The sequence below is a fragment of the Acartia tonsa genome, chromosome 15, assembly GCF_053477335.1.
Source record: "Acartia tonsa isolate MP-2025a chromosome 15, ASM5347733v1, whole genome shotgun sequence".
Classification (NCBI taxonomy): domain Eukaryota; kingdom Metazoa; phylum Arthropoda; class Copepoda; order Calanoida; family Acartiidae; genus Acartia; species Acartia tonsa.
Window position 1 is genome coordinate 7,282,821 of NC_137274.1, and position 27,279 is coordinate 7,310,099.

General features: G+C 36.0%; 1 protein-coding gene across 1 annotated transcript; it reads left to right on the top strand.

Annotated features, from left to right (window-relative positions):
- On the top strand, positions 1-26,160 carry LOC145306768 (integrator complex subunit 1-like). Its single transcript, XM_080149062.1, has 25 exons — positions 1-152; positions 473-509; positions 899-993; positions 1,878-1,965; positions 2,525-2,555; positions 2,888-2,941; positions 3,467-3,515; positions 4,387-4,465; positions 4,816-4,906; positions 6,796-6,845; positions 7,248-7,316; positions 8,415-8,495; positions 9,207-9,272; positions 10,007-10,114; positions 10,628-10,708; positions 11,289-11,350; positions 12,492-12,661; positions 15,239-15,316; positions 17,023-17,563; positions 18,249-18,409; positions 19,608-19,688; positions 20,264-20,320; positions 20,841-21,004; positions 21,839-21,967; positions 25,981-26,160. Exons 1-25 carry the CDS (start codon positions 16-18, stop codon positions 26,143-26,145), a joined length of 2,724 nt encoding a protein of 907 aa, XP_080005188.1. The 5' UTR covers positions 1-15; the 3' UTR covers positions 26,146-26,160.
- Positions 26,161-27,279: the final 1,119 nt, after the last annotated feature.

Here is a 27,279-nt window from a genome sequence, read left to right on the forward strand (position 1 = left end):
TTACCCCCAAGTAAAATGAAAATAATCCTTGTTGAAGCAACATGTATTTTGACCACCAGGGCATTGAGACTTCTGCTGAGAGAAATATTCCGGTGCTTGAGATATGATATCAGTATTTCAACATTCTCTCTGAATCTTATGATTGACGCCAGGCACATACCATAATCATTTGATTAACAAACTTTCTCATATTCATTTCAATTTGAAACCGATTAATATCCGGTAGATTAAAACCGATTCTCATCAATACAAAAAAAAATTTGTCTAGCATCGTATTATATCCAGTTTTCTACAAATATGAAAATGTACAATCATAAAATAAAAACAAATTTTGTTAGCCAAACATTTTGGGGGTAACAAACCTGGTTTTAATCTTATCATTGTACATTTTAATATCTGTGGAAAGCTGTATATAGTATGTTGCGATAAATAACTATTATATATTATTTAATATTTATGTATGTGTCACTAGGGATAAGTTCAAGGGGTTCAAAGAGTTTGAATTTAAGGTTAGTTTTTTTGTTGTTGTTAAGTTGACTATAGCTTATGTATGGAATGAGATAGAACCCAGGTAGGAAGGGGACATTGGGCTGTTTGTTACACTAGTCCCCAAAGTTTTATAATAACCTTTTCTTGTTTGTTGGCGGAACAACTTTGGGAATTTTAATTGAATTTTGATTGGTTTGTTCAATAAGTCAAGTGTCCAAATGTTCATAGCACTGCCTTTCCCGCGCTTCATATGATTTTCTCTCGCTTCTCAAAATTTTTCTGTACTGTTAATGACTTTCTCATGCTTCTTATAAATTTTCCACGCTTCAAAAATTTTCTCACGCTGTTAATGATTCTCCCACCATTCTAATAATTTTCTCATGCATTCAAAATTTGCCCTTATTTTTAGGAAAGATGTTTTATGAGTATTGTGGATTTGATCACTTTGTCTGTTTTCCTTGGTATTTCTCCAGCAGTTAGAGAGGCTTATAATGCTTATTCTAAGTAAGTATCTATCTATCTAGCTAGCTAGGTCTATCTATCTATCTATCTTTACATTGAGCTAAATATCTATCTACAGGGTGTCCCTCGCTAACTGTTTTTATAAAAACCTTATTACTTCTTTAATATTTAGGTAGCTATATTAGTAATATAAAAAGAATGTGGCAGCCTACTACTGAGGTGGATCCTTAAAAAACTATTTGGGTCACTGCCTTAATAAAATCAGTAGGGCTTGCTAAAATTTAGGTGGGGATAATTTTCCCCCCAGTGTGAGCAGGGCAGTGAGCCAAAAAAGTTTTTTAAGAATTCACCTCTGACTAATTTGTGGGACGTTGAAGAAGAACCCACAAATTATATGGGGAAAAATCTACAAGGGAGTACATAAGAGGTTGATTTTATTGAATTTAGACCAACCAGCAAGAAAATATTTGCTTTGTGAACTTTAGGATCAGCAAGGGAATTATTCTAGTTCTTTCTTTCTCTACTAGTGGCCGTATGTATAGCATCTAGGGGCTCAGTATTGCTAGGGATGTGGAGAGGGCGGTAAAATTGCCTAAGACCACTCCAAGGCTTAAATCTAAAACTCAATCATTTCAGTAGATATTGAAACATTAAGCCTCAGGCAATAAACAATCTAAATACTTAATATGATTTTCCAGTATGGCTTTGAAAGTCCTTAATGTCTTATAATAATGTTTACTTATTCATTGGCCTAACAACTTCGAGGACTTTAATTAAATTTTGATTGGTTGTTTCATTAAGTTAAGTGTCCAAACATTTTAACCAATAACTGTACATTTTGAATGTACAACAATTAGCCATTGTCTTATTAAGGTCCCTGCATTTGTGTATCTATCCATCTCCTAATGACATGTGTATCTATTAAGATCTGAGAAGAAAGAGCTGACAGCTTACAAGATTTATATTCAGAGTGTGTGCACTATTCAGAAGAATGCCACCTGGTGGATGCTAGAGGTACTAATACATAATTTTCCCACGCACTCAAATATTTTCTCACGCTTCTTATAATTTTCCCATACTGCTTATAATTTTTTCACACTTCTTAAAATTTTTTTCATGCCTCTTAAAATTTTCTCACGCTTCTTAAAATTTTCACACGCTTCTTAAAATTTTCTCATGCTGTTATGCTGTTGTTGTGAGAATAAGTTAACTATATTCACAGAATATTTTTAAAAATATAATCTTCAAGTCTTGAAATTTTAAAACTACAAGGTAGAAAATTTAAGTTCTTTAAAATATATGCCATATAAATTTAGTTCAAGCCATTGAAGAGGAAAAAATATGAATTTCACTAAATTCATGTTTAAATGCATTTTGTGCAACTACTCCTTAAAAAAAAAATCTCGGCCCCCTAGCCATGTAAGATAAATTAACTTTCAAAAAAGAGGATAACGCCTAATAAATTTCTCACTTATTCTCAAACTTTCCCATGCTTCCTTTAATTTTCTCACGCATTCAACAATTTTCCCAGGATTATAATAAAACCATAAGATCTATTTATATGTATATCTAGGTAGTGCCTAAACTCTACAAGCCCGATGCAGGTCCAATAGATAATATGGAGTATTAAAAATTTTTAATATACAGTTGCATTAATGTCAATTATAACTTAAATATCCTACTTTATTTAGAGTGTACACTGTACACTAGCCAGCTATATAAAGTTCTCTTCATGGCGCCCAACTTGGAAGAACACACGCTTCTGAATATTTTCCCATGCTGTTTATAATTTTTCCATGCTGCCAACAATTTTCTCACGCTTCTGAATGTTTTCTCATTCTTCTTTTAATTTTCTCGTGCTTCTTATGATTTTCCTTTGCACTATAATATATATGTACATATGAATTCTCTATAATATCTCCCGCCATGACTATAGGTGTGTACACTAGCCAGCTATATAAGCTTCTCTTCATGGCGCCCAACTTGGAAGAATACAGGAGAGAGAGAACACCTTCATTGCCAGTCCTATAATACAAGTAGAATGATGTCTGTCTGTCCGTCTAAAGCTTAAGATTTCTTTTTAAAAATAAGATTTAAAAGGTGGGTAGACTTATCTCCCCCCCCAAAAAAAAAAATTGCCTCCCCCCAAGAAATTTTTTTTACTTTTTCTTTTAAATCTAAAATACGAAAAAATTAGGTTGATCAAACCTTATGAGGCAAAGCCTCTAGAAGCTAGGGGTTTAAGCCGCTAGTCATTATATAAAGTAGTTAGGTTTTCTTTTTCTGTAGCTTAAGATTTTTATAACTAATGAACCAATTGAGACTATTTTATTCATAGATTGAAGTCTTAGGAGGGTTTTTGGCTATTTTCTGCCCTTTCCCTTCAAATACTGAGTCCCTAGATGAGAGTAGTAATCTCTAGTCAATATTAGTCTTAGTTGAACGTTTCAACCACTTATTTTATGCTGCCTTGGTGTACAAATTAGCGCAGCAAGACAATGAAGGTGTAACTTCAAATACAGACTTGACAACTGGCCCGGGGAAGCAGAGTTTAAAATAACCAGGCATCATTTTTATAGTTTTCATGTAAATATGGGAGGGGAGGGTGGGAGTTCTAAAACTTTTACGTAAACAGGGAGTATATGCACATCTTTTTAAATTTTGTTTACCTACTTATTTGAAGAAAAAATATGTTCATTTTGTTAAATAAGTTGACCTCAATTTTACCTGCCCAGAGACCACATGGAGGCAGGCAGCACCTGAACCTGGAGGCAAAATCTATATTTTTTTTTGAATATAAGGAAACTACATTTCAAAAGCGAACTTTTTTTTGCCAAATAACATATCCTCTAACTCCTAAGACAAAGCGTGTACTTTCTGTTTACGCTAAAGTGTCAGAACTCCCCCCCCCCTCTCCCCACCTCTCGAGTCCAACCATAGGTTATATCCTAACCACTTAAAGGAACCCCCAAATCAAAGGATCAAAGTTTCATCCCATTTTCTTTATTTCTACACCATTTATATCCACTTCATCCCAAAACAAGAAAACCAATTAAAAATTTCTCATTGCTTTCTTGTCATTTTTATGTCTCATGGGATAACTATAATGATGGTCTCCAAAAAGTTTTTCTGACCGTCTGGCTTCCGTCCTTAAAAACCTTCTTTAAAGGGGACTATGCACAAACGAGAGCAAATTTTTGGTACCTTCCAACAATTATTTTAATAAACATAAATCTTTTAAAAATATAGTGAAAGTAAAATTTATTAGTGTTATAATGGCCACTGCTCAAATAAATGAAAAAAAAGATTAGTTTCTCTACTGGAAGGTACCAAACATCACTTGCTTTTATTCATGCCTATTCCCCTATAGACTGTCTCAGGTATGTTTACTCGCGATTAATCCAGAAACTAGAAAACTCATAAAACAAATGACAGTGAGATCCCCGTTCACGAGGAGTCGATACTGAGAATTTTTCTTATTGGACTTCATAAGAACTTACCACTGAATGGACAGGTAAATAAATTCTTCCTTATTCTCACAAATTCTTCCTAATTCTAACAAAATCTTGCTGATTCTCACAAAATCTTCCTTATTCTCACAAATTCTTTCTTATACTCACAAATTCTTCCTTATTTCACAAATTCTTCCTTATTCTCATAAATTTTTCCTAATTCTCAAATTTTCCTTGTTCTCACAAATTCTTCCTTATTCTCACAAATCCTTCCTTATTTTCACAAATTCTTCCTTATTCTTAAAGATTCTTCCTTTTTCTCACAAATTCTTCACTATTCTCACAAAATCTACCGTATTCTCACAAATTTTCCTAATTCTAACAAAAACTTGCTTATTCCCTAATAATTTAGGACAGTCTGGCTATAGCAGAAACTATGATTAAGAAGGCGGCTGGTTTGCATCCTCTACTTGACAAAGATTTCACCCTCCTCTACAGTGACAAGGAACACAAATGAATTAAATGATTGACATAAATAAAATGCTGTTTTTCGCGGTTGTACACGGACATACATGAGCTGGATCTTTAAATCATTTCAATGATGCGCAAATCAGGGTGCGCCAAATTTCAGCCAATCTCGTAAAATGCTGTGCTCTAATTAGTGGAAAGTTGGTTCACCCCGATTTGGCGCACCATCGAAATGATTTAAAGATCCAGCTATGGTTATACGCAATGTTGGAATGGCAAATTTCAGATCACAGTTTTTGCGATTTGAGATAAATTAATTTTTATATCATAGCAAACTAAATACCTAATCTTTCAAACATCCCTTTTATCTTAAAGAAAAAGTAAGTTAATTAATTGCAAAAAATGAGATCTGAAATTTGCATCACTCTTCCAACATTGAAAGAAACAGTGTCTTATTGAATTAAATATTATTGGAAGGGACAAAAATTAAAAGGACAAATTTTTAAAAAAAAACTAATTGATAAATTAATCCCAGTTTTTCTTGTGTTCGATTATAGTTTAATTACGTAAAGTTGGGTGTTGGGTTGTAGTCAAATGCTCTTATTAAGTCAAACTGTTCTTAATTATGAACCATTTCATATATTTAGTTGATAATAATTTAGGACATTTTGACTTAATAAGAGCATTTGACTACAAGCCAACAACCAATTTTTTAAAGTTTTGAGTGAGAGTTTGAATATTGTCTGCTTTTTAAGTATTATCCAGGTTAAGTGATTTAAACGCCAGTCAATTTACTAATATCCATAAATATTAATAATTGAACTATCCACTTTAAGCCAAAACTCCAAGAGGTTTTGTGATATTTTGTTCACATTTTACTATAATTGTTTGTCAGAATAAAAAGCCCTGGTATTTATCTAGGTAATGATTTTTTTTTGATTAGACAAATATAAGGATTATCTTATTTAACCCTTTATTTACCCACTAGCAGCTACACCCCTAGAAGCCTCTAGTGACACTTCAAATGTTTTTTTAAAAATAATACTATTTTGATTTTTTTGTGATTTTTCTTGGGTGGGTGGTGGTACTGTACTCTCCTTCAAAATAGGTATAAACCTTACCAGGACCTATGAGAAGCCACCTTGTAAAGGAGAACTTGATTGTTAAGTGGTTAGAGAAATCCTTTGGTACAAACATACAGACAAACAAACAGACAGACAAACAAACAGACAGACAAACAAACAGACAGACAAACACAGACAAACAGACAGACAGACAGACAGACAGACAGACAGACAGACAGACAAACAGACAGATAGACATACAAACAGACAAACACAGACAAACAGACAGACACAGACAAACAGACAGACAGACAAACAGACAGACAAACAAACAAACAGACAAACAAACAAACAGACAAACAAACAGACAAACAAACAGACAAACAAACAGACAAACAAACAGACAAACAAACAGACAAACAAACAGACAAACAAACAGACAAACAAACAGACAAACAAACAGACAAACAAACAGACAAACAAACAGACAAACAAACAGACAAACAAACAGACAAACAAACAGATAAACAGACAGATAAACAGACAGACAAACAGACAGACAAACAGACAGACAATCAGACAGACAAACAGACAGACAAACAGAAGACAGACAAACAGACAAACAGACAGACAAACAGACAGACAGACAAACAGACAGACAAACAGACAGACAGACAAACAGACAGACAAACAGACAGACAAACAGAAGACAGACAAACAGACAGACAGACAGAAAAAACAGACAGACAGACGAGCGAACAGATAGACTAACAGGCAGACAAGCAGACAGACTAATAGACATCCTGTTACTGTATCATAAGGATTGTCATATCCCTGTATTCACCCCATTTGTGTCCTCCAGGCAAAACAGTTCCTGGAGTGTGTTTGGGAGCTCACTGCTTATACTTATCCAGGAATGTTTAATATTATATGTAATAAACCTAGTTTGCCTCTAGGGGCACCTTAAAGATGAAGTTGGGGGGGAGGGGGATGAGTTAAGTTTTTACTAACATTTCTTATTTATTGGCTAAACAATTTTGGGGCTTTTATTGGATTTGATTTGTTAGTTCATTAAGTTGAGTGTCCAAACATTTCAACCAAAAGTGGTATTGATTTTGTGTACCATAATTGGGGATGTTCATCAATTTATCAGCCATTGTCTTATCCCTTTAGATCCCTGAATTTTTTAGCTTTGCTTACTTCCTCCCTGCCCACCCACCCTTCTTCTTAGACCTTACTACAGAATCATAAGCACCAGCTTGGAAAATAGGAGTTTGGTAAATATTAAAATAGTATTAACCTGTTTATCAACCCAGAGTCGATTGCTCTACCAGCTGATTATCAACCGCCCAGCATGGCCATAACTGCAAGTTATTGGAAGGTAACATTTAGATAGATACAGATATCATATCATATTATACCATATGTGTGTGTGTTTAGCCATTGTTTCTTAGTGTTTGGACCTAAGTAAGTAGTCACGGAGAAGGCCACTAGGGCTATCAAGCTCCACGTCCAAGTACATTATCTCTTTATTACCTTACCCTTGCCAAATATGGCAGGTGTCCTAAATTAAGTCACCGTAATAAATAATGCTCTCTGCAGAGGAGCTTTGAATAATGTTTGTATGAAATTATGAACGTGACTAGTAAGTATCCAAACCACTTCATGAAGTTGCGTGAATGTATTAGAGACATTCAAACTACCACATGGGGACATGAGCTCGAACCCTCACCACTGATATAGTTACACAGTGAAAACATAGCTACAGACATAGTTACAGAATTATTTACAAAATATTTATAGAGTTAAAACATAGTTACAGACTTTATTATATACCTAGTTACATAAAAAAATACATAATTAGTGAGTAGGTTTGTAAAGTAATTCACATTTAAAAGTTTTTGTCATCAAATAAATTTTAGTGACCAACTAAAAATTTTTAAAAGAGGCAAAAGAATACATTAAGATTTTAATTAAATGGCATAACAGTTGTTTAAAAAGAATTTAGAATTAATGATCTGCTGCTATTGAAGATAGACAGCTGAAATTTTTAGTGAAGATTCCAATTATATATGTGCAACTATTATTTTGTCCGTCTGGCTGTCTGTCATGCTTAAAAAGACAAAAACCTTATTGTTGGAAAAATGTGATTTTCTCAGCTGCTATTTTATCTATGTTCATCTGTCCTATACATTTTTTGCCCGACTGTCTTATGGTTGGGCATGGTATTATTTCAGTTCAAAAAGGCATCAGTTTTGATAAAACTATTCTTGTTTTTATTAGGGTTGGGAATATCCGGCCGGATACCGGATATTGAAACTATCCAGATACTGGTTATCCAGCTGATTTCTAATGCCTGATATCGGTTAATTTGCCAGATATAGAGCAGGTCGGATACTGGATATCCAGCATTAGAAATCAGCTGGATATCTGGTATCCAACCAAAAAAGTATCCGGCCCAGCCATAGTTTTTATTTAGGCATGGCAGTTGTTGCTAATTATGAGTGCCCACAACCCTCATCACTTTGGATCCCTAGCATGGGAGAGCTACCCAACATTAAGGAACATATTAGCATTACAATCATATTGTTGTTGGCCATATTGTTCTCATGTAAAGGAATGAGATACTACCTAATCCGAGAAATATGAAGAAAAAATTTATTGGTGGCAAGGGAAAACGTTGGGAGCAGTTGTAGGAATAACCAACAAGCAACATAAATTTTGGGGGGCAGATGTAATGGGAGTCAATTCTACTATGTGATGACCCCCAATGCAATGTAGCTGAAAGTCACATATAGGTTGTGTGATTTATTTCTGAACTAATTCTGTTGTTGGTATAAGCTGGAGCAGTGGTTCTGTTGCCATTTGTTTAAGAAGGATACCATAAGCTTATACCCAAATATCTCTAAACTAAGGGAATACCACCCAAAATCAAACTACTAGTATGTTGTGTCAATATGCGTAACAAACTCCCCCCTTTAAACTATACAAGGAGTTATTTTTGTCATCCATTATTGGGGTTGTACAATACATCAATATAATGTCCTTTGTCTTTTATCTTCATATCCCTGATGCAAAGCAGCTGTAACAAAATTATATTTGTTTAAATTAATGATTTATGATATTATTTCAACACAAGAAGACGACATTTTAAGTTACATAATATTACGCGGCAATTGCACACCAATTATGCTTTACAATCAGCTGATCTTTGTTTACATTTAAATACTTTACGTACAAGTGTGTGTGTAATGCTTGTGTCTGTGTGACTAGAGCTCTGATGGAGATGTGTATTACGTCACAATTTGTGTTTCCTCCCTCAACTCTGGCAGCTACTAGGAGAGATAATTATTATATGATAATAGCGGTTACACCCCTACTAGGAGTCTCAAGGGGCAATAGAGGCAAGGGGGGGGGGTGGTGAGTCAGCAATTTTAGTTTTTAGAAAAAGTTTTGAAAAATTGGGGGTACTTTTTCTTTGTATTGGGGTGGTTCCCTCCCACAAAATGGTTATAAATTTTCCCTGGATCTATTGGAAGCTTTACTATACAGACTAATCACAGACAAACACAGCAGACAGACACCCTGTTACTTATACATAAGGATTAAGTTGTATAGGAATGAGATACTACTATAGCAAAGTGAAGCTTCTCATAGGTCCAGGAAAGGTTTTGGTGTTAAAACTGGGTATTTGATAAACCCCTTCCCCCCTACTAAAGTGACCCCAGGAGGCCTCTAGGGGCGTATTAACCTTCCCTAGATCTATAGGAAGCTTCACTGTGCAGGAGAACCATATTTAACTTACAGACAAACACAGACAGACACAGACATCTTGTTGATTTTACATAAGGATTAAGTTGTATAGGAATGAGATATAACCATAGCAATATGAAGCTTCTCATAAAAATACCCCCTCCCCCCTTACTCACAAAATAAAAAAAAAACTTATTATAAAAAATTAAATCGAAAGTAGGTACCTATTCTATATAAACCCTTACCCCCTCACTAAAGTGACCCCAGGAGGCCTCTAGGGGCGTATCCGCTAGTACCTAAATAATTTTGTCCTGACACAGTGAGAAGTTGGAGGAGGTGAGGGCGCAGGAGAGACAACTAGCAGAGATAGAGAAACAGGAAATACTCGAGTTCGAGTCCAGGCTGGCTGCAGCTTCCAGCAAACAGGTCCCCAAAGTTTTATATTAACATTTTCTTATTCGTTGGCTTAACAACTTTGGGGACTTAAGTAAATTTTGATGGGTTGATTAATTTAGTTGAGGTTTCAACCACTAATCTTAAAGTACAGTCTCAGAAGGAGTATTTTTGTGTAATATCATTGGGGTTCTTAATCATTTTTTTTTTGGAGGGGGTAATATTTGTATCATATAGGCAAGGACGTCCAAGCTTTTAAATATTGTTTTTTTTTGGGGGGGGGGGGAATTCAAACTTTAAAAAAAAAATTTAGGTGGGGGGATACCCCGTTACCCCCCCCCCCCTTTTATATAATTTGGGTCGGTCCGTCCGCAATATCACCTCTTTTCTATAATTTAGGCATGTTAGAATTGTCATACCTATCGATTTCAAACTTTTGATTATGATTCCTTTAATAGTTAGGTACGAATAAATATAATAAATAATATATATATACAGTAATATACATACAATACATGGATTTTAATATTTTTATATAAAAAATAGGTTATTACAGAGAAGTCCAGCTTGTTATTGTCGACTATAACCAGGATGGATCCACTTGGACCTTTACGCTGTCCTCCACAGGTAAAACTAGGGAGGGAGGAAGGGAGGGGACAATGGGCTGTTTATTACACTAGCCCCAAAAGTTTCATTATAACGTTTTCTTATTGGTTGGCTTGACAACTTTGGGTGCTATCGTGAATTTTGATTGATTGATTCATTAATTTGAATGTTCAAACGTTTCAACCACTAAATGTAAACTACAGAAGAGGTAATTTTTGTATCTTTATTGTAGACGTATCTATTTTTGACTATAATAGAGCTAGAAGAATTATTCTTTTTTTATTAGTTTTTATAAATATTGAGGTGATTTTAGAGGATAAGGTTTGTATGTCTTTACAAAAAAGGACAATAATCTTTTTTTTTCATTTCCAAAAAGGTATCAGTTTTCATTAAAAATATTTGGGTATAGTCCCTTTCGTGACAACCCCTATTAATGGGCGTTTCGTCGTATTTTCACAGTAGATTTTCTTCTATTTCTAGCAACTATCAAACCTATCAAAAGCTACTATGAAAATGCGACGAAACGCCCCTTAAGAGGCGTTGCCGTGAAAGGGACTATATCAAAAATTTCTTTTTTTAACAATTTAATGTCTGGTTTTAGGCTGTTTTGGACCAATTGAAACAGATGAATATGCACTACAAGCTGGGACATCTTCTCTGTAGGTAAATATCAGGCATCTAAACTAAAGGGATAAGACAATGGCCGATAAATTGATGTACATCCCCAAAAATGATGCATAAAATTTCTCTTCTGCTATTTTAATTACATTACAAAAAATCTTCCATTTTTTTGCTAAAAAATCTTCCAAATATTTTATGAAAATCTTCTAGGTAATTTTTAATTTGTGGTTTGGCTTTCATACTATCAAGTATGGCAGCCACATTGTCTAAATGCAAACTACAAGAGGCTACGCCTTTAGAGGCTTCTAGGGGCACTTGAGGCGGGGGGACTTATATTCGATAACCCAATGATTCAATTTAAATTTGAAAAGGGGGGGGGGGGGGGGAGGTTTCGACCACCCATCCCCTATTTTTGATTTTGGTTTTTAAAAGAATGAAATTTTTTTTTCTATGGGCGATTTTTTTGGGAGTGCGGTGGTACCCTTCCCCAAAATAGTTATAAACCCTACCAGGACCTTGGAGAAGCAACCTTGTAACGGAGAACCATATCGGTTCAGCGGTTGGTGAGATCCTTCAGTACAAACAGACAAGACAGTCACCCTGTTACTTTATTCTAAGTACTAGCGGGTACGCCCCTATCCTTAAGGGGCACTAGAAAAAGAGAACTCAATAGGTTCAGTAGCTATTGAGATCTTAAGCTTCAGACAAAAAAACCTTATCCTTATAATAAAGTAATAGTCTGTGTGTTTGTATGTTTGTAACGAAGGATCTCGCTAACCGCTGCACCGATCGGTTTCTCCTGAATAGGGTAGCCACCATCGAATTGCATCCATTTTTGCAACAATTTTCTTACGAAGTTCACGCATCTACCAATTAAGGTCCCGAAAGCCAGAATTAACAAGTTAAAACCGGACCTTTAAAAGTCCGCGGACTTTTCTAGAAAAATCCGGATTTGTGCCAACCCTGTTTAGGTCCTGACAGCCAGCTTTCTGCCTAATTAGTCATGGAGAAGGACGAGACACTTTTGTATAGCCACTAGGGCTATCAAGCTCCACGCTCAAGTACATTATACATTGACCCCTTGTCTCATGGGAGCTCCTCTTTATTACGTCACCCTCGCTGAGTATGGCAGGTGTCCTAAATTAAGTCACCATAAAGAATGACGCTCTCTGCATACATTAAGGTCCCGACAGCCAGACTTCCTGCTGGACATCCTGCAGAGACAGGGCACCAACCAGGCGATGCCGTGGCTGGCAGACCTGGTAGAATCTGCAGAGGGAAGTCTGTCCGTCCTCCCAGTCCAGTGCCTCTGTGAATTTCTTCTTAACGACTCGCTGCCGTTGGTTGAATCAGGTGCAGATAGTTTGGCCAGATACCGGATATCCGGCTGATTTCTTATGCCGGATAACTGGTATCTTTATAAAAAATTATTTTGCCGGACATCCGGCTGGATAGTTTCAATATCCGGTATCCAGCCTAACACTAACAGATAGTTATATTTTTAAAAGCGAAGCTCTTCTATAATTAGGGTCGGTCTGTCTGTAACTGTTAGCCTTTTTGTTTATTTAGGCATATGATGTTGGAATTGTCCTATCAATTTCAAACTTTGCATCATGATTCCTTTTACATCTAGGTACGAGTTAGGAAGCGTAGCAACTCTATAACTGTTTCCAGAATGTCCATAAGTCCATATAAAATATGTTGATTTTAACAAGATTTTTTCACGTGTCTAAACCATTAGAGTAACAGGGTAGCTTCTCATTGGTCCCGGGAAGGTTTATAACTATTTTGGGGGAGAGTACCACTAGGTATCCTCCCAAGAGAAATCTCCCCTAGAAAAAAAATTACCCTACCCCCCAAAAAAGCTAAAATAAAATTCCCTTCTCCTCAAGTGCCCCTAGAGGCCTCTAGGGGCGTTGCCGCCAATGTTGGATAACATAATAAGTGAATATTAGTAGTGAAGCAAAATGATGGATTGACAAACAGACAAAATAGACTTTTCAAAAAACATAAAATAATAGAAAATCACGAAACATTTGCGTATAAATCAACAAAGCTAGAAAGACAGACAGACACCTTGTTACTCTAATAATTGTACAGGGTCTTTTAAGAGAAATGCGTTATTTTAAAAACTTAAATGCAAATTTTTTTAAATTCAAATTGCGCAGCTTGTGTTGATAGTAGAAAAATGTTATGCATACAATTAGAATAGTCATAAACTCTAGTTTTTGGAAATATAAGTAAAAGGAGGATGTGCATAAGTCCCATTTGGGCAGGGGGGGGGGGGTTTACTCGAGAACCCTTAGAGCTAGAGGGAGCTAATTTTAGATTTAAGCTTCTATGGGTCCAAAGTTACTTTTAAAATTATCGTCGACCACCCACCCCCCCCCCCCCAAAATTTTTTTTTTTTTGGGGGGGGCGGGTGGATTATACTATAGGGTGTTTCTCATAAACGACTTGAGATAAATGGAGCAAACCTTAGAATACAAGTTTTGTAGGCCTATATTAGATTTTAGAATTATCGTTGACCACCCACCCATCTCCAAACCCCTAATTTAGGGGGGGGGGGGGGGCGGGTGGATTATACTATAGGGTGTTTCTCATAAACGACTTGAGATAAATTTAGCAAACCTTAGGATACAAGTTTTGTAGGCCTATATATGATTTTAGAATTATCCTTGACCACCCACCCACCCCCAAACCCCTAATTGAGGGGGGGGCGGGTAAAGGGGGGGGGGAAATGTGGTGACTCGTCACACGACATACCAGCAATTTTATTTTGGATGCTACTCCCTTAGTTTTAGAGATAATTGGATGAAATCTTTTGGGCTGGGTCACTAATTACCCCAACTATTGGTATCTTTAATAAAAACGGCGGCGGGACTGCCGCTCCCGCTGCCGTTTTCCGCCGCAACCAAAAAATTTTTTTTTATTATATTTCTCGCCGAATTAGGCAATTTGGAATCATTTGAGTTCATGTTATTTTTTTCAAAAATTTTTCCCCTTACAAGCAACCCTGCAGGGGGACTTTTTTTCAAATTCTCGTTTATAAAGGTATATCTTAAATACAGTATGCTACTCCCTTAGTTTTAGAGATAATTGGATGAAATCTTTTTGATTGTGTCACTTATTACCCCAAGTTTTGGTATCTTTAAAAAAAACGGCGGCGGGACCAAAGATTTCATCCAATTATCTCTAAAACTAAGGGAGTAGCACCCAAAATAAAATTGCTGGTATGTCGTGTGACGAGTCACCACATTCCCCCCCCCCCCTCCCCTTTACCCGCCTTCCCCCTCAATTAGGGGTTTGGGGGTGGGTGGGTGGTCAAGGATAATTCTAAAATCATATATAGGCCCACAAAACTTGTATCCTAAGGTTTGCTCCATTTATCTCAAGTCGTTTATGAGAAACACCCTATAGTATAATCCACCCCCCCCCCCCTAAATTAGGGGTTTGGAGATGGGTGGGTGGTCAACAATAATTCTAAAATCTAATATAGGCCTACAAAACTTGTATTCTAAGGTTTGCTCCATTTATGTCAAGTCGTTTATGAGAAACACCCTATAGTATAATCCAACCGCCCCCCCTCCCAAAAAAAAAAAATTTGGGGGGGGGTGGGTGGGGGGTCGACGATAATTTTAAAAGTAACTTTGGCCCCATAGAAGCTTAAATCCAAAATTAGCTCCCTCTAGCTCTAAGGGTTCTCGAGTAAACCCCCCCCCCCCCCTGCCCAAATGGGACTTATGCACATCCTCCTTTTTTTGCCATTTGTAGTTTAGGTACTGCATTGAAAAATGTGAGTAAAAGGTTGAAATGTTTAAAGTAAGTTGGAACATTTTACCATATAGCTTCTATACTATAAGTAGCACAGGAATGGTTCTTATATATCCAAAAACTAGAGCTTATGACAATTCTAACTGCTTGCACTAGGTCCTGGCGGGGGAAAGGTGATAAAGAAAAGGAAAGCTGGAGAACTTCTCAAACATCTTCAAACTATTCTCCACCATCCAGGGACACAATCATAACATAACAATTCAGATGAAACCGATTAATATCCGCTGTTTTAGATCCGGTTCTCAGTGTGTTATCTGCATAATATCCGCGGACAGCTGTCTGTAACACATTGAAATAAATAAGTATGAAACAGCTGGGATCTAAAGGGAAAAGACAATGGCTGGTAAATTGATGTACAACCCTAATAATGATACACAAAATTTAATTATCCATTTTCTAGATTACACTAAGTGGTTAAAACGTGTAGACACCAGGGTTAAGGAATAGGAAACCTGGTCCCAGCCTAGTTTTCAATAGGATATTGCAACTTTTACAATTTCCTAAGTAAATGACGTTACTGGAGGCAGCTCCAAATTAGCTATCGCTCTAAATCAATAAGGATCGGCTTGTTTTGTATCAACCAATAATATAGAAAAAAAAATAGAGGAATTATTTTTTTTTTTGAAAGTGGGTAGCTACGAATTTTCATTTGGTAGTTTATAAATTAAATGTTGTATTTTGAATTTTAAAAATTTTATACGGAATTGAAACAACACCTTAACCTTAATATTTGTACTTTACTATATACAGTACAAATCTATTATTACATAAAAGTATCCAAAGAACTTGATAGAATGTTACCCAAGTGCTTATTTATTAATTTATTTATTTTGAATTTTAATTAGCAATAATATTTTCAAATAAAACTTTTACTCATTAATAAAACTGCAAATAATACAACATAAAATCTGTCTGAGGGAAACCCAATGATAGCTTTCTTAAAATTCAAATTACCAAAAATAAAAGATAAAAAAATTTTGGCAGAAAAAAAACATTATAACGTAATTTTAACAAAAGCCATTAATATATTGGTTTATAAGAAGTTTAATTTTTACTTTGGACTAGCTACCTGGACTTTATTCTATACTTTATCTACACACACACACACAGCTATTTCATTTGCATTGATAATAAACTAATGCACCATACCATAACTGGTTTTTTAGGCCTAGGCTTGTAACAGGCCTGAAATAATATTTTCTTACGTTCCCCATCCCTTATCCCTGGTAGAAACTCATCTTAATGAACATTCATAACATAAAAACCAGAGATCTAAATTGATAAGACAATTGCCGATAAATTGATGTACATCCCCTATGCTGATTTACAAAATTATCCATTCTCTGGATTACAATTAGTGGTTGAAACGTTTTAACACTTAACAAACCAACCAATTAAAATTCACTAGCTAAGGTTCCCAAGGTTGTTAAGCCAATGAATAAAAAACATTTGGACTAGTGTAAAAAACAGCTTATTGTCCCCCCTCTCTCTCTCTAGCTCTCTCTATACCTCTACATTAGTTCTGATAGATATCCTGAGGTGGATTCTTTAAGAAAAATTTGCCCCACTAATCGCTTAGTGGGGCAAAATTGTTTTCGTGAAAAATCCACCAAAATCACATTAAAAATCTACAAAAATTAAACAAAATCATAGAAGGGTTATGAACATAAGATTTTATTTAATTTTTTTAGTTTTTTTATGTGATTTTGGAGGATTTTTCACGAAAACAATTTTGCCCCACTAAGCGATTAGTGGGGCAAATTCTTTTTAAGAATCCACCTCTGATATGAAAAAGGAAAATTTTGTGAGAATAAGGAAGAATTTGGAGGAACAAGGTAGATTTTGTGAGAATGTTGAGATGTTATGATGTTGTTGTAATACAGAGACAGATGCTGGAAGTTGTTTGGAGACTCTGGACTATTTCCTGCGGAGGTTGTCCAGCCTGCAGAGCCAGGCCAGGCTCCAGGCCCTGTCAGGGCTAAAAATGTTGGTCACCCCATCCGTTGATAGTGATGATGGCATGGAGGTTGATGATAATGACGGGGGGACAAGATGGCTGCTGGAGCACCTCCCCGCCCTCCCTTGCTTCCCGCTGGCCTATCAGTCCATAGCCGCGGCGCTGCGCCAGGCCTGCGAGATAGAAACCGATCCGGCCACCGTCAGCCTCTACATCAGGTTTCTGTCGCAGACCTGTTGTGCTGTGTCGACTAACGGCGGCCTGTCTGACCTGGCGGTTGTGTCTGGTGGTGGTGGTGGCGGCAGCCTGTCCGATCTGGCAGATCTTGCCCTGGATATGGCCAGTGTTATTGTTGAGAGGTCGAGCCTGCTGCCAGCCATACTACCTGGCTCACAGCACATTGCCTCCATTAGCAAGGAAGACCAAGAGTTGACCTTCCAAGCTCTGCTGCATGTCTTTAACAGGTAGGTACAAAATTGGCGGGAAAAGTTAAATTTTGGTGGGAAATCAAAACTATTTGGCACATGGTGGGACGGATCATTTTGATTGTAAATTATACTGGTACCTTTAGTTTTTTTTTGTGCATGTTATCTTATTAGTAGGCTCATAAACTTTGAGTACTGTGTCAACCAATAATTTTAATATAATATACAGGAAATTTTCATTGGAGCACTCACTAAAACACATTTTTTACTGTCTTAAGGTATTAAAAAAAAAAATTTTAGCCCCTGGGGGGAACATTAACTCACTGGTCCCCTATCCCAGCAAGGGGAAGGAGGATTAATTACACAGCGTGAATAAAATACTTCACCTTACCCAACATAAAATAAGCAAAATTTGTTTTCCCTAAAGAGGGGAAGTATGCAGTAATGTGTATTCACACATTGTTTTCATACAGGCCATATATCACAACCTTAACACCATTGTAAAGTTAAAACATCATTTTTCAATTATTGAGTCGCTTTGTATTATTTAGGTACTTGACAACCCTTAAAACAGCTGCACTTTGTAAGTGATAAACAAAGTAAAACACTTTTAAGTTCATCATATTTAGTACAATTGGTGTGCGATTGCCGCCTTAAATTATGTAACTTAAAATGTCGTCTTCTTGTGTTGAAATAATGTTATGATTCAATTCTTGTTACCTAGGTACATGTTGTTGGTGAGGCAGGAGAATAATTCTTGCGAGTACAGCGCCACTCAGGACCTTATCAATGTTGTGTGGGGTGGTGGTGGTGGGGTGGGGGGAGGAGGGGCTGGTGCTCCCCCACGAGAAAGTGCCACCCTGCATATTTTGATTGTTCATGCCCAGGAATGCTTTTACATCTGTAATTAAGTAGCGTGACTCTCTGTAAAATATCCATCTGTCTGTCCATACTAAGGTAAAAAAAAAAATTGTGAAATGATGTTGGTATGTATCTAATGCTTTATAGCAGTGTTCTGGAGCCGGAGCCGGGAGCCGGGAGCAGCAACATTTTTGGTGGAGCCGGAGCCGGATCCGGAGCCGTATTTTTCGTTAAAAACGGCTCCGGCTCCGGATTAGCTAAAAATGATTTTTTAAAGTAATATTATAATTTGGCAACGGTCTATTTCCATATAATAAACTGAAAAACTATTGTTACTTAACAAATAGACACACATCCTTCACCTTTATATAGCTTTAATCAAATAAAAGCAAAATATTTTATATTATTTATTTTATTTTATCAAATTCAATAATGAAAAAAATTGATATATTAATTTTAAGGTAAGAGCTGGAGCTTGAGCCGGAGCCGCATCAAAATTTTACGGCTCCGGCACCCTGCTTATAGAACAGCTTTTTTTCTCAGCTGCTAGGTATAAAATATAGATTGCTGAATTTATTATATTCATCTGACCAATACGGTTATAGTAATGTAGCTATATAGCTATTTTGTTGGAGGGTACCAAAGAGAATTCGACTCTAAAAATACTCCACTTAAAAAAAATTCTTATCTTTTTTATTTTAAAACTTAAATTGAAAGTGTGAGGAGGTCGACTCCCTCTCCCCACACACCTTCTCTGCCCCTAGAGGCCTAATAAATAGATAAACCAATAGTTTTTTAGAACTCCACCCATTTTTTCTCTTTTTCTAGATAATTTTGCTGCCACAGATTATAATTGAATAAAAGTGAATGATTTCTCTATGTGTGTTGTGTTTGTCTCTAGAATAAGATCTCGCTAACCGCTAGAAATATAATGTTCTCCTTACTAGTGAAGCTTCATATATATCCAGGGAAGGTTTTCAGTTTTTTTTGGAAGAGGGTACATAAACCTCAGGCCTAGCTATTCTAACAAATCAATTCTACAAAAAAATCACGAAAGTAAGGTGGGGGTATATCTTGTTTTTTATGTAACTGAAGAGGGGTGGGTAAGAAGGGGAGGAAAAGGGGAAGGGGGTTGTGGGGAAATTTTCCTTTAGAATTGTTTGTCAAATTCACATTCCCTTTCCCCTGGCTGCTAGTTAACTGTAAAAGTATTTGTTAAATTAGATAATATTATTAACTTATGGTTCTGCCCATGGTAACTCAGAACTTTTCAACACTCTTCTTCTCATGTGGTTCCCCCCAGGTATATAGATAGACAGACAGACTGACAGATAGATAGACAGACTGACTGATGGACAGACTGACAGATAGATAGATAGACACACATACAAACTGATAGATGGATAGATAGACAAACAGACTGACTGATGGACAGACAGACAGATGGGCAGACAGTCTGACAGATGGACAGACTGATCAATAAACAGACTGACAGATAGACTGACAGTCAGTCAGACAGAGGACATACAGATAGATAGACAGATAGACTATTAAGCATAAAATTATAAGTTAAGCAACTTTATTCAATTAAATTTTGATTTTATACGAAATTTTATTATTAATGTAGACTATACAGTTGCTCTGAAAGGATGATTTTTTTCTTTAAAATCTCGCTAACCACTGAACCGATTGAGTTCTTCATTTTAAAGAAGCTTCGTTTGGATTCCATGATGGTTTAAGACTGTATAATTTTATTTATATTTTTGGGGGGTTTTAATTTTTTTTTCATGACTGGATTTTATACAATTGCTCGTCTTTCTATAGACAGAATTTTAACAAAAATTTTGGGGGTAGATTCAATTAATGTCTCTTGTTAAGGTGAAGAGTTGCCACGCGCCTATCTTGTTGGAACTGGAACCCCGAATACAAATACAGGTTAGGGCTATATCCAAGTAAAATTATGTCCGTCTGCCTGTTTGTAGCTTAAGACCTCGCTAAACGCTTGACTGATATGGTTCTTCTTCACAACAAAGCTTTATATAATCATATGTCCAGTAAAAGTTTGTTATCAACTTTGGGAAGGGTAGCTCCACCCTCCCAGGATAAAATCAATCTGACCCCTGACTAAGTGGGAGGTAGGTTGTGCTAAAATTCCGTAAATGTGTGGGTTTTAAGGCTTAGATATTTAGTGAATATTATCGTTCTACTACTGTTTTTAAACCTTAAATATTTATTTAGTGATTACATCGTTCTTCTACTGTTTTTAAGCCTTAAAACTTAAATATTTGGTGAATATTGTCGTTTTACTACTGTTTTTAAGCCTTACTCACACATTTACGGAATTTAGCACAACCTACCTTCCCCTTTATTAAAAGAACACAAAGGTTTGGCGCCAAAATTTTGCCGCGAATTTTTGTATCAAATTTTTGGCGCCAAAAACAAATTCCAAATTTAGGAGAAGAGGCCCTGCTGATCCCCGACTGGTTGAAGCTGAAGATGATCCGGAGCTGTGTGTCGGTGCTGGTGGACAGCGCCCTGCGGGACCTAGAGCCACATCAGCTGGTACTCTTCATACAGAGCTTTGGTATTCCAGTAGAGTCAATGAGCAAACTTTTACAGGTATATTTATATCCAAGTTTATACCGGATATCCGGCTCTTTTTACAGTTTTCTTATTCGTTGTCTAAACAACTGTGGGGACTACAGGAAATTTTGATTGGTTGGTTAACAGGGGCGTCCAAGCTTTTTATTTTGAGGGGGGTAACATTTTTTTAAGGGGGGGGGGTAAAATGACGCGCGAAGCGTGCCGCAAATTTTTTTTACCCCCCCCCAAAAAATTTTTTTTTTATCCTGGGGGTATAATTTGCTTGGGGGGGGGGGGTAATTACCCCCCCCCAAAACAAAAAATTTTTACCCCGGGGGTATAATTTGCTTGGGGGGGGTAATTACCCCCCCCCCCCCTGAAATCTGTTTGCAGGGGTAAAATTTGTTTACCCCCCACAAAATTTACCCCCGGGGTAAAATTTTTGGAGGGGGTAATTTAAATTTGATCAAAAATTTAGTACTTATTAAAAATGTTAGAGATTTTCTATTTTGGGGGGGGGGGGTAATTCCCCCCAAAAAATTGTTTGGGGGGTAAATACCCCCTCCTAAATGGTTGGGGGTGCCTACGGAACCCCCCAGGGTAGGGGTAAATTTTAAATGGGGGGGGGATAAAATGAAAAAAATCCCTCCAAATTCGTTTGGGGGGGTAATCGCCCCATTACCCCCCCCCCCTTGGACGTCTATGTTGGTTAAGTTTAATGTTCTAACGTTTCAATACTAAATTTAATGTAAAGAATCTATAATAATGTAGGTAAGAATTTAATATAATTATTAGGATAATTATTAATTTATCGGCCATTGTCTTATCCCTTTAGATCCCTGTGTTGCTAGTCATCTTTGTTTTGTTCAGACGTTGGACGGAGCTGTGCGTGCTGACCTGAAGTCTGTAGCTGACTCTGTCCTAGACAAGAATTATATGGGTCAACTTGTGGCCGTTCAGCACAGGAGGGGGGCCAGTGGGGGCACTATATTTGCTAAGGTAAGGAGCGGGGAGGGGTGGGGGGATAATGGGGGCACTATATTTGCTAAGGTAAGGAGGAGGGGAAGGCCAGTGGGGGAACTATATTTGCCAAGGTAAGGAGGGGCCGGGGAGGGGTAGATATACCACACTTTTCTGGGATCTTGCTGAGTCAAGTATCAACTGTTGGGAATATCAAAGGATGACTCCATGCAAAATTTGAGCCGGATCCGGCCAAAACCGGCCGTGAATTTTATGAAAAACCGGTTTTTTTCCGGTTTTTAGGGGGTATCTGTAAATCGATTCAGCTGGAGCAAAACCGGTTAGAGGTACAAAAAATTTTACTTCACATGAAATTTAGCCAATGCAATTGCCTACAAAAATGTACTTCATCATCAACTTGATTGGACAACTCTTTCCCCGCCTAAATGTCCATTAAAACCTCGGAAACGGCAAAAATCGCCAAAAATCACGCCTTCGGCGGCTAATAACGGCTAAACGGTCAGCCGGAGGCGAATGAAACATAAATAAAGAAATGTCTGCCTCAAAAAGTTGTTCAACATCAAAGAGATGCTTGAAGTCTCTAAAACGACTCCTTCCCCTCCTTTAAGGGGAAAAACTGAAAAAACGTGATTTTCAAAAGTATGCCCACTTCGTGGGTGTGGGGGGCACTGAACCCGTCACCCCAGGGTCACCAAATATAAAGTCTAGGCGGCCAACAATGCTGAATTTTCACCAAGTGAAAGTCTTGTGTCATTATCTCTTATGAGAAAAAAGTTATTAATTAATTAAAATTTCAAATTGTGATTTTTTATGGATTTCTTTGATGAAATGACAGGCCGGTCAATTTTTAGGCCATTTTTTGCGGTTTTTGGGCCGTCACGCCCAAACGGTTTGAGATAATCTCACGGGACCTTTTGCCCAACCTAAGTCTGGTTATTTGTGAGGTCTAGAAAAAAAAAACAGACTTACGCAAAAGATTATAATTATAATCTTTACACAGAAAAATGGCACGAGGTGAGGGTTTGAGGGGGCAAAATGAGCCGACCAGCGATTTTTGACGGCACGCAGCGACGTCGTGCTTCATCCAATCCGGGATTTTTTTTTTCTTAGACCTTACAAATAACCAGGCTTAGGTCGGGCAAAAGGTCCCGTGAGATTATCTCAAAATTAGCATTATATTCGAAATGTAAACCTAGATATTTAATTATATCCAATATAATGCATTTCAGTATGGCTGAGAACTGATTCTAATTAAGTTAAAAGATATCAAAATAACAGCTTTAAAAAATGTTTTTTAATAAGTCCAAAAGCATCATTTTTAACTTAAAAACAGCGTAAAAAATGTTATTCTATAGCTTTAAATTACTAACAATATTTGTTTAAAAGTATTGTTATATTGGACGGCTTGTAACGTAAAAACGACGTAAAAAACGATTAAAATAACTGATATTCTATAGCCATTAAATTGCTAACAATATTTGTTAAAAAGTATCATTAAATTGGATTGCTTTTAACGTAAAAACGGCGTAAATAAAAAAGGTTTAAAAAACCGTTTTTCTATAGCCATTAAATTACTAATAATATTTGTTAAAAAGTATCGTTAAATTGGACGGTTTTCAACGTAAAAATGGCATAAAAATGATTAAAATAACCATTATTCTAAAGCCATTAAATTACTAATAATATTTGCTGAGAAGTATCATTAAATTGAACGATTTTAACGTAAAAACAACGTAAAATACGATTTAAAAACCGCTTTTCTATAGCCATTAAATCACTAACAATATTTGTGCAAAATTGTCTGTAATATGATGCATTTCAGAATTGCTGAGGACCGACTCTAATCTAGCGGATATAGCCATATATAGTTTATAAAACTTTGGGTACCAAATGTAATCTACAGTCCAATGTTTACAAATGGTTATAAAACTTTGGGTACCAAATGTAATTTACAGTCCAATGTTTACAAATGGTTATAAAACTTTGGGTACCAAATGTAATTTACAATTCAATGTTTACTAATGGTTATAAAAGTTTGGGTACCAATTAGTCCTGTTAATATCATTTGCCTTATTCATTTAAGGTTTATTAATTGAGAGAAAATTGTCTGTAATATGATGCATTTCAGTATGGCTGAAAACCAATTATAATCTAGTGGATATTTATCGGTTGCCAAGCCATACTGGAAAAACTTAAAGATCCCTCATATAATGGATATATTGACAAGGTAGAACTTGTTGTATAGTGCATTATACTTTTCGTGCAAAAAAAACAACTTGTGTGGATTCCTTAGCCAAATGAGAATCGCCATTCTTTTATGCTTTGTGCTCGATTTTTATGTTTAAAACCCTTTAATTATGCAATATTTGTCCGTAGGTACTATGTATAAAAAAAGTCTTTATTTATACTATTAAATAACAAATGTTGGTTTGTGTTAACTCATTAACTTTTTAACGTAGACAGCTTTCCACGGTTATTTAGAATGAAAATAAAACCAGTTTTATGGGCCCTGAGGTGCCTATGTCCCGTGCTAAAAAAAATTAGCATTAATTTTATGATTTTTATTTTATTAACTGTGGAAATTTGATTGTTATACCAAGCTAAACATTATTTTTCAGTATTGCATAGAGCTGGTTCTAATCCAGCGGATATAAATCGGTTTGGAAGCCATACTGGAATAGGTTTTTATCGCATTGTATTATAGACAGCTTTCCGCAGTTATTTAGAATAAAAAATATACAAATAAAACCAGTTTTGTGGGCCCTGAGGTGCCTAAGACCCATGCTAAAAGATTAAACATTATTTTATGATTTCTATTTTAATTTGATTTCTATTAAATTTGGAAATTTGACTGTAAAATGAAGCTAAACATGATTTTTCAGTATTGCTTAGAGCCAGTTCTAATCCATCGGATATAAATCGGTTTGAAGCCATACTGGAATATATATTTATCGCATTGTATTATAGACAGCTTTCCACAGTTATTTATAATGAAAAAATATACAAATAAAACCAGTTTTGTGGCCCCTGATGTGCCTAAGGCCCGTGGTAAAAAAATAACATTAATTTTATGATTTTTATTTTAATAATCGTGGAAATTTGACTGTAATACGAAGCTAAATATGATTTTTCAGTATTGCTTAGAGCCAGTTCTAATCCATCGGATATAAATTGGTTTGAAGCCATACTGGAATAGTTATTTAGTTAGGATTTATGCTAGTTTTCATTTACTAGGTTTAAATTTCTGATCAATTATTTTTTTCCTTTCACAAAATTAACGTTAACTTTTCGTGCAAAAAAAACCACTTAAAATAAAGATAGGAGTCTGAAATTTTTTGTGTAGATTCTTTAGACAAATGAGAATTGCAGTTCTTTAATGCTTCATGATCGATTTTTACGTTTAAATCTCTTTAATTATGCAATCTTTGTCCGTAGGTACTACGTTAAAAAAAGTCTTTTTTTATACTATAAAATAAAAAATGTTGATTGTCTTTGAGTGTCGTTAACTCGTTAGCCTTTCAATGTAGATCGATGAAATTTTAAACATAGCTAGTGAAAGTAGTTGGTAGTCTCTGTATAAAATTTCATTAATATCACACGAATACAAAAAAAACTTATTACAATCGTAAAAAACGACACTAAAAACCATAAACCCCAAATGAAAATAAAAAAAACATTTTTAAAATAAATTATTTCAGACTGTTCACGTTATCGTCAGCTAAGGGGTTAATACGAGCCCACTTATTGAAACCATTTTTAAGATTTTTCATGAAAGCGAAAGTGTTCCCCATTTTCAGGCCATAAAGGGGGAGAGGGAAATGGCCACAAACCGGTTAGAAGATATATTTTTCATGTCAGATATACTTCTGCTACAACCTATGTTTACTAAGGTAATGAAGAGGGGTGCTAGTGGGGTCACTATACATATGTGTCCATCTGTCTGTCGGTCACGCTTAAAAAGACAAAAAGCTTATTATTTTAGTTCAAAAAGTCCTTAGTTTTCATGAAAACTATTCTTGTTTTATTTGCAGGCACTTGGCCTGAATGTTGATCTTGGAGGGGGCTTATCCCTGGCAGGTGGGCACCTGTCCACACAGCAGGCCCTCACATCTGTGGCCATACCTCCCCGCAGTACAGCAGTTATACCACCCAATCAGGAACAGTTAACTTACACAGTCTCTCCAAAATTGTTTTAATTATTATTTTTTTAATATTACTAGCGGCTTCGCCCCTAGCGTCTAGCGGCTTTGCCCTAAGAGGTAATTAAAACAAGGATGATAACATCCATAAGTAACGAAGCTCAAAATTTATTTATAGACATAAGGAAAAAATAATCTTTTGAGTATGTTAAAAAGACATAAGTGAAATAAATCACAAAACCTTTTTAAAATGTATAATATCTTTTGAAGCATTAAGCTAAGAAGAAAAACATAAAATCTAGGAATTGATCTAGCACCCCAACCAATAGCAAGTCTTTATTAAACTTGGTGAAAATATGTTTGATATTGACTTTTTTAATCCTTAAAAATTCCAGCTGTTTATCATGAACAGGAGTCGAAAAAATCATGAAAACTTGAAAAACTAGAAATCGATCTAGCACCCCAACCAATTATTATATCTTAAAAAAACTTTATAGAAATGTGTTGACTTAATTAATCCCTAAAAATTCCAGCCGTTTATCTGAACAGGAGTTGAGATAATCATGAAAACTAGGTTTCGATCTAGCACCCCAATCAATGTACAAATCATAATGAAACTTAGTAAAAATATGTAGGATGCAAATTTACTTAATCCCCGAAAATTTCAGTCGGCTGTCTTGAAAAGGAGTGAAGAAAATTACTAAAACAACAAAATTTAGGAATCGATCTAGCTCCCCAATCAACAAACAGATGGACAAAACAATGTATAGATTAAATGCGCATATGCCATGGGAATCTTCACTAAAAATTCCAGCTTTCTATCTTTAATAGGAGCCGAGAAAATCACGTTTCCCCCACTTTTTCTCATACAGACGGACGGACATTTCGAATTATAGAGTAGCTTCGCTACTAAAAAAAATTAAGTACTACTGGTGCTGCCGCCAGTAGTTTTCTGTGAACTAACTTCCCCATAAAGAAAAAATTGGGGAAAAATAGTTACCTACGCAAAAAAAATGGGGAGATTTTTATTTTTGGGGGTTGGGGGTGTCCCACCCCCCAAGAAAATAGCCTAAAACCACCACAGGACCAGTAGGTATATTCCCTGAAGAGTAGAATCTGGTCGGTTCAATGGTTACAGAGATCTTAAGGGACAGACAGACAGACAGACATTGTTCTACTTTGTATTATAGA

Excerpts from the sequence above, each read along its gene's own strand:
- LOC145306768 (XM_080149062.1), top strand. The coding sequence starts at position 16 with ATGAAAATAATCCTTGTTGAAGCAACATGTATTTTGACCACCAGGGCA. Across the intron at positions 2,556-2,887 it reads ACTCTACAAGCCCGATGCAG|GTGTGTACACTAGCCAGCTA; the intron begins GTCCAATAGATA and ends CCATGACTATAG. Across the intron at positions 18,410-19,607 it reads TATTTTGATTGTTCATGCCC|AGATAATATTATTAACTTAT; the intron begins AGGAATGCTTTT and ends ATTTGTTAAATT.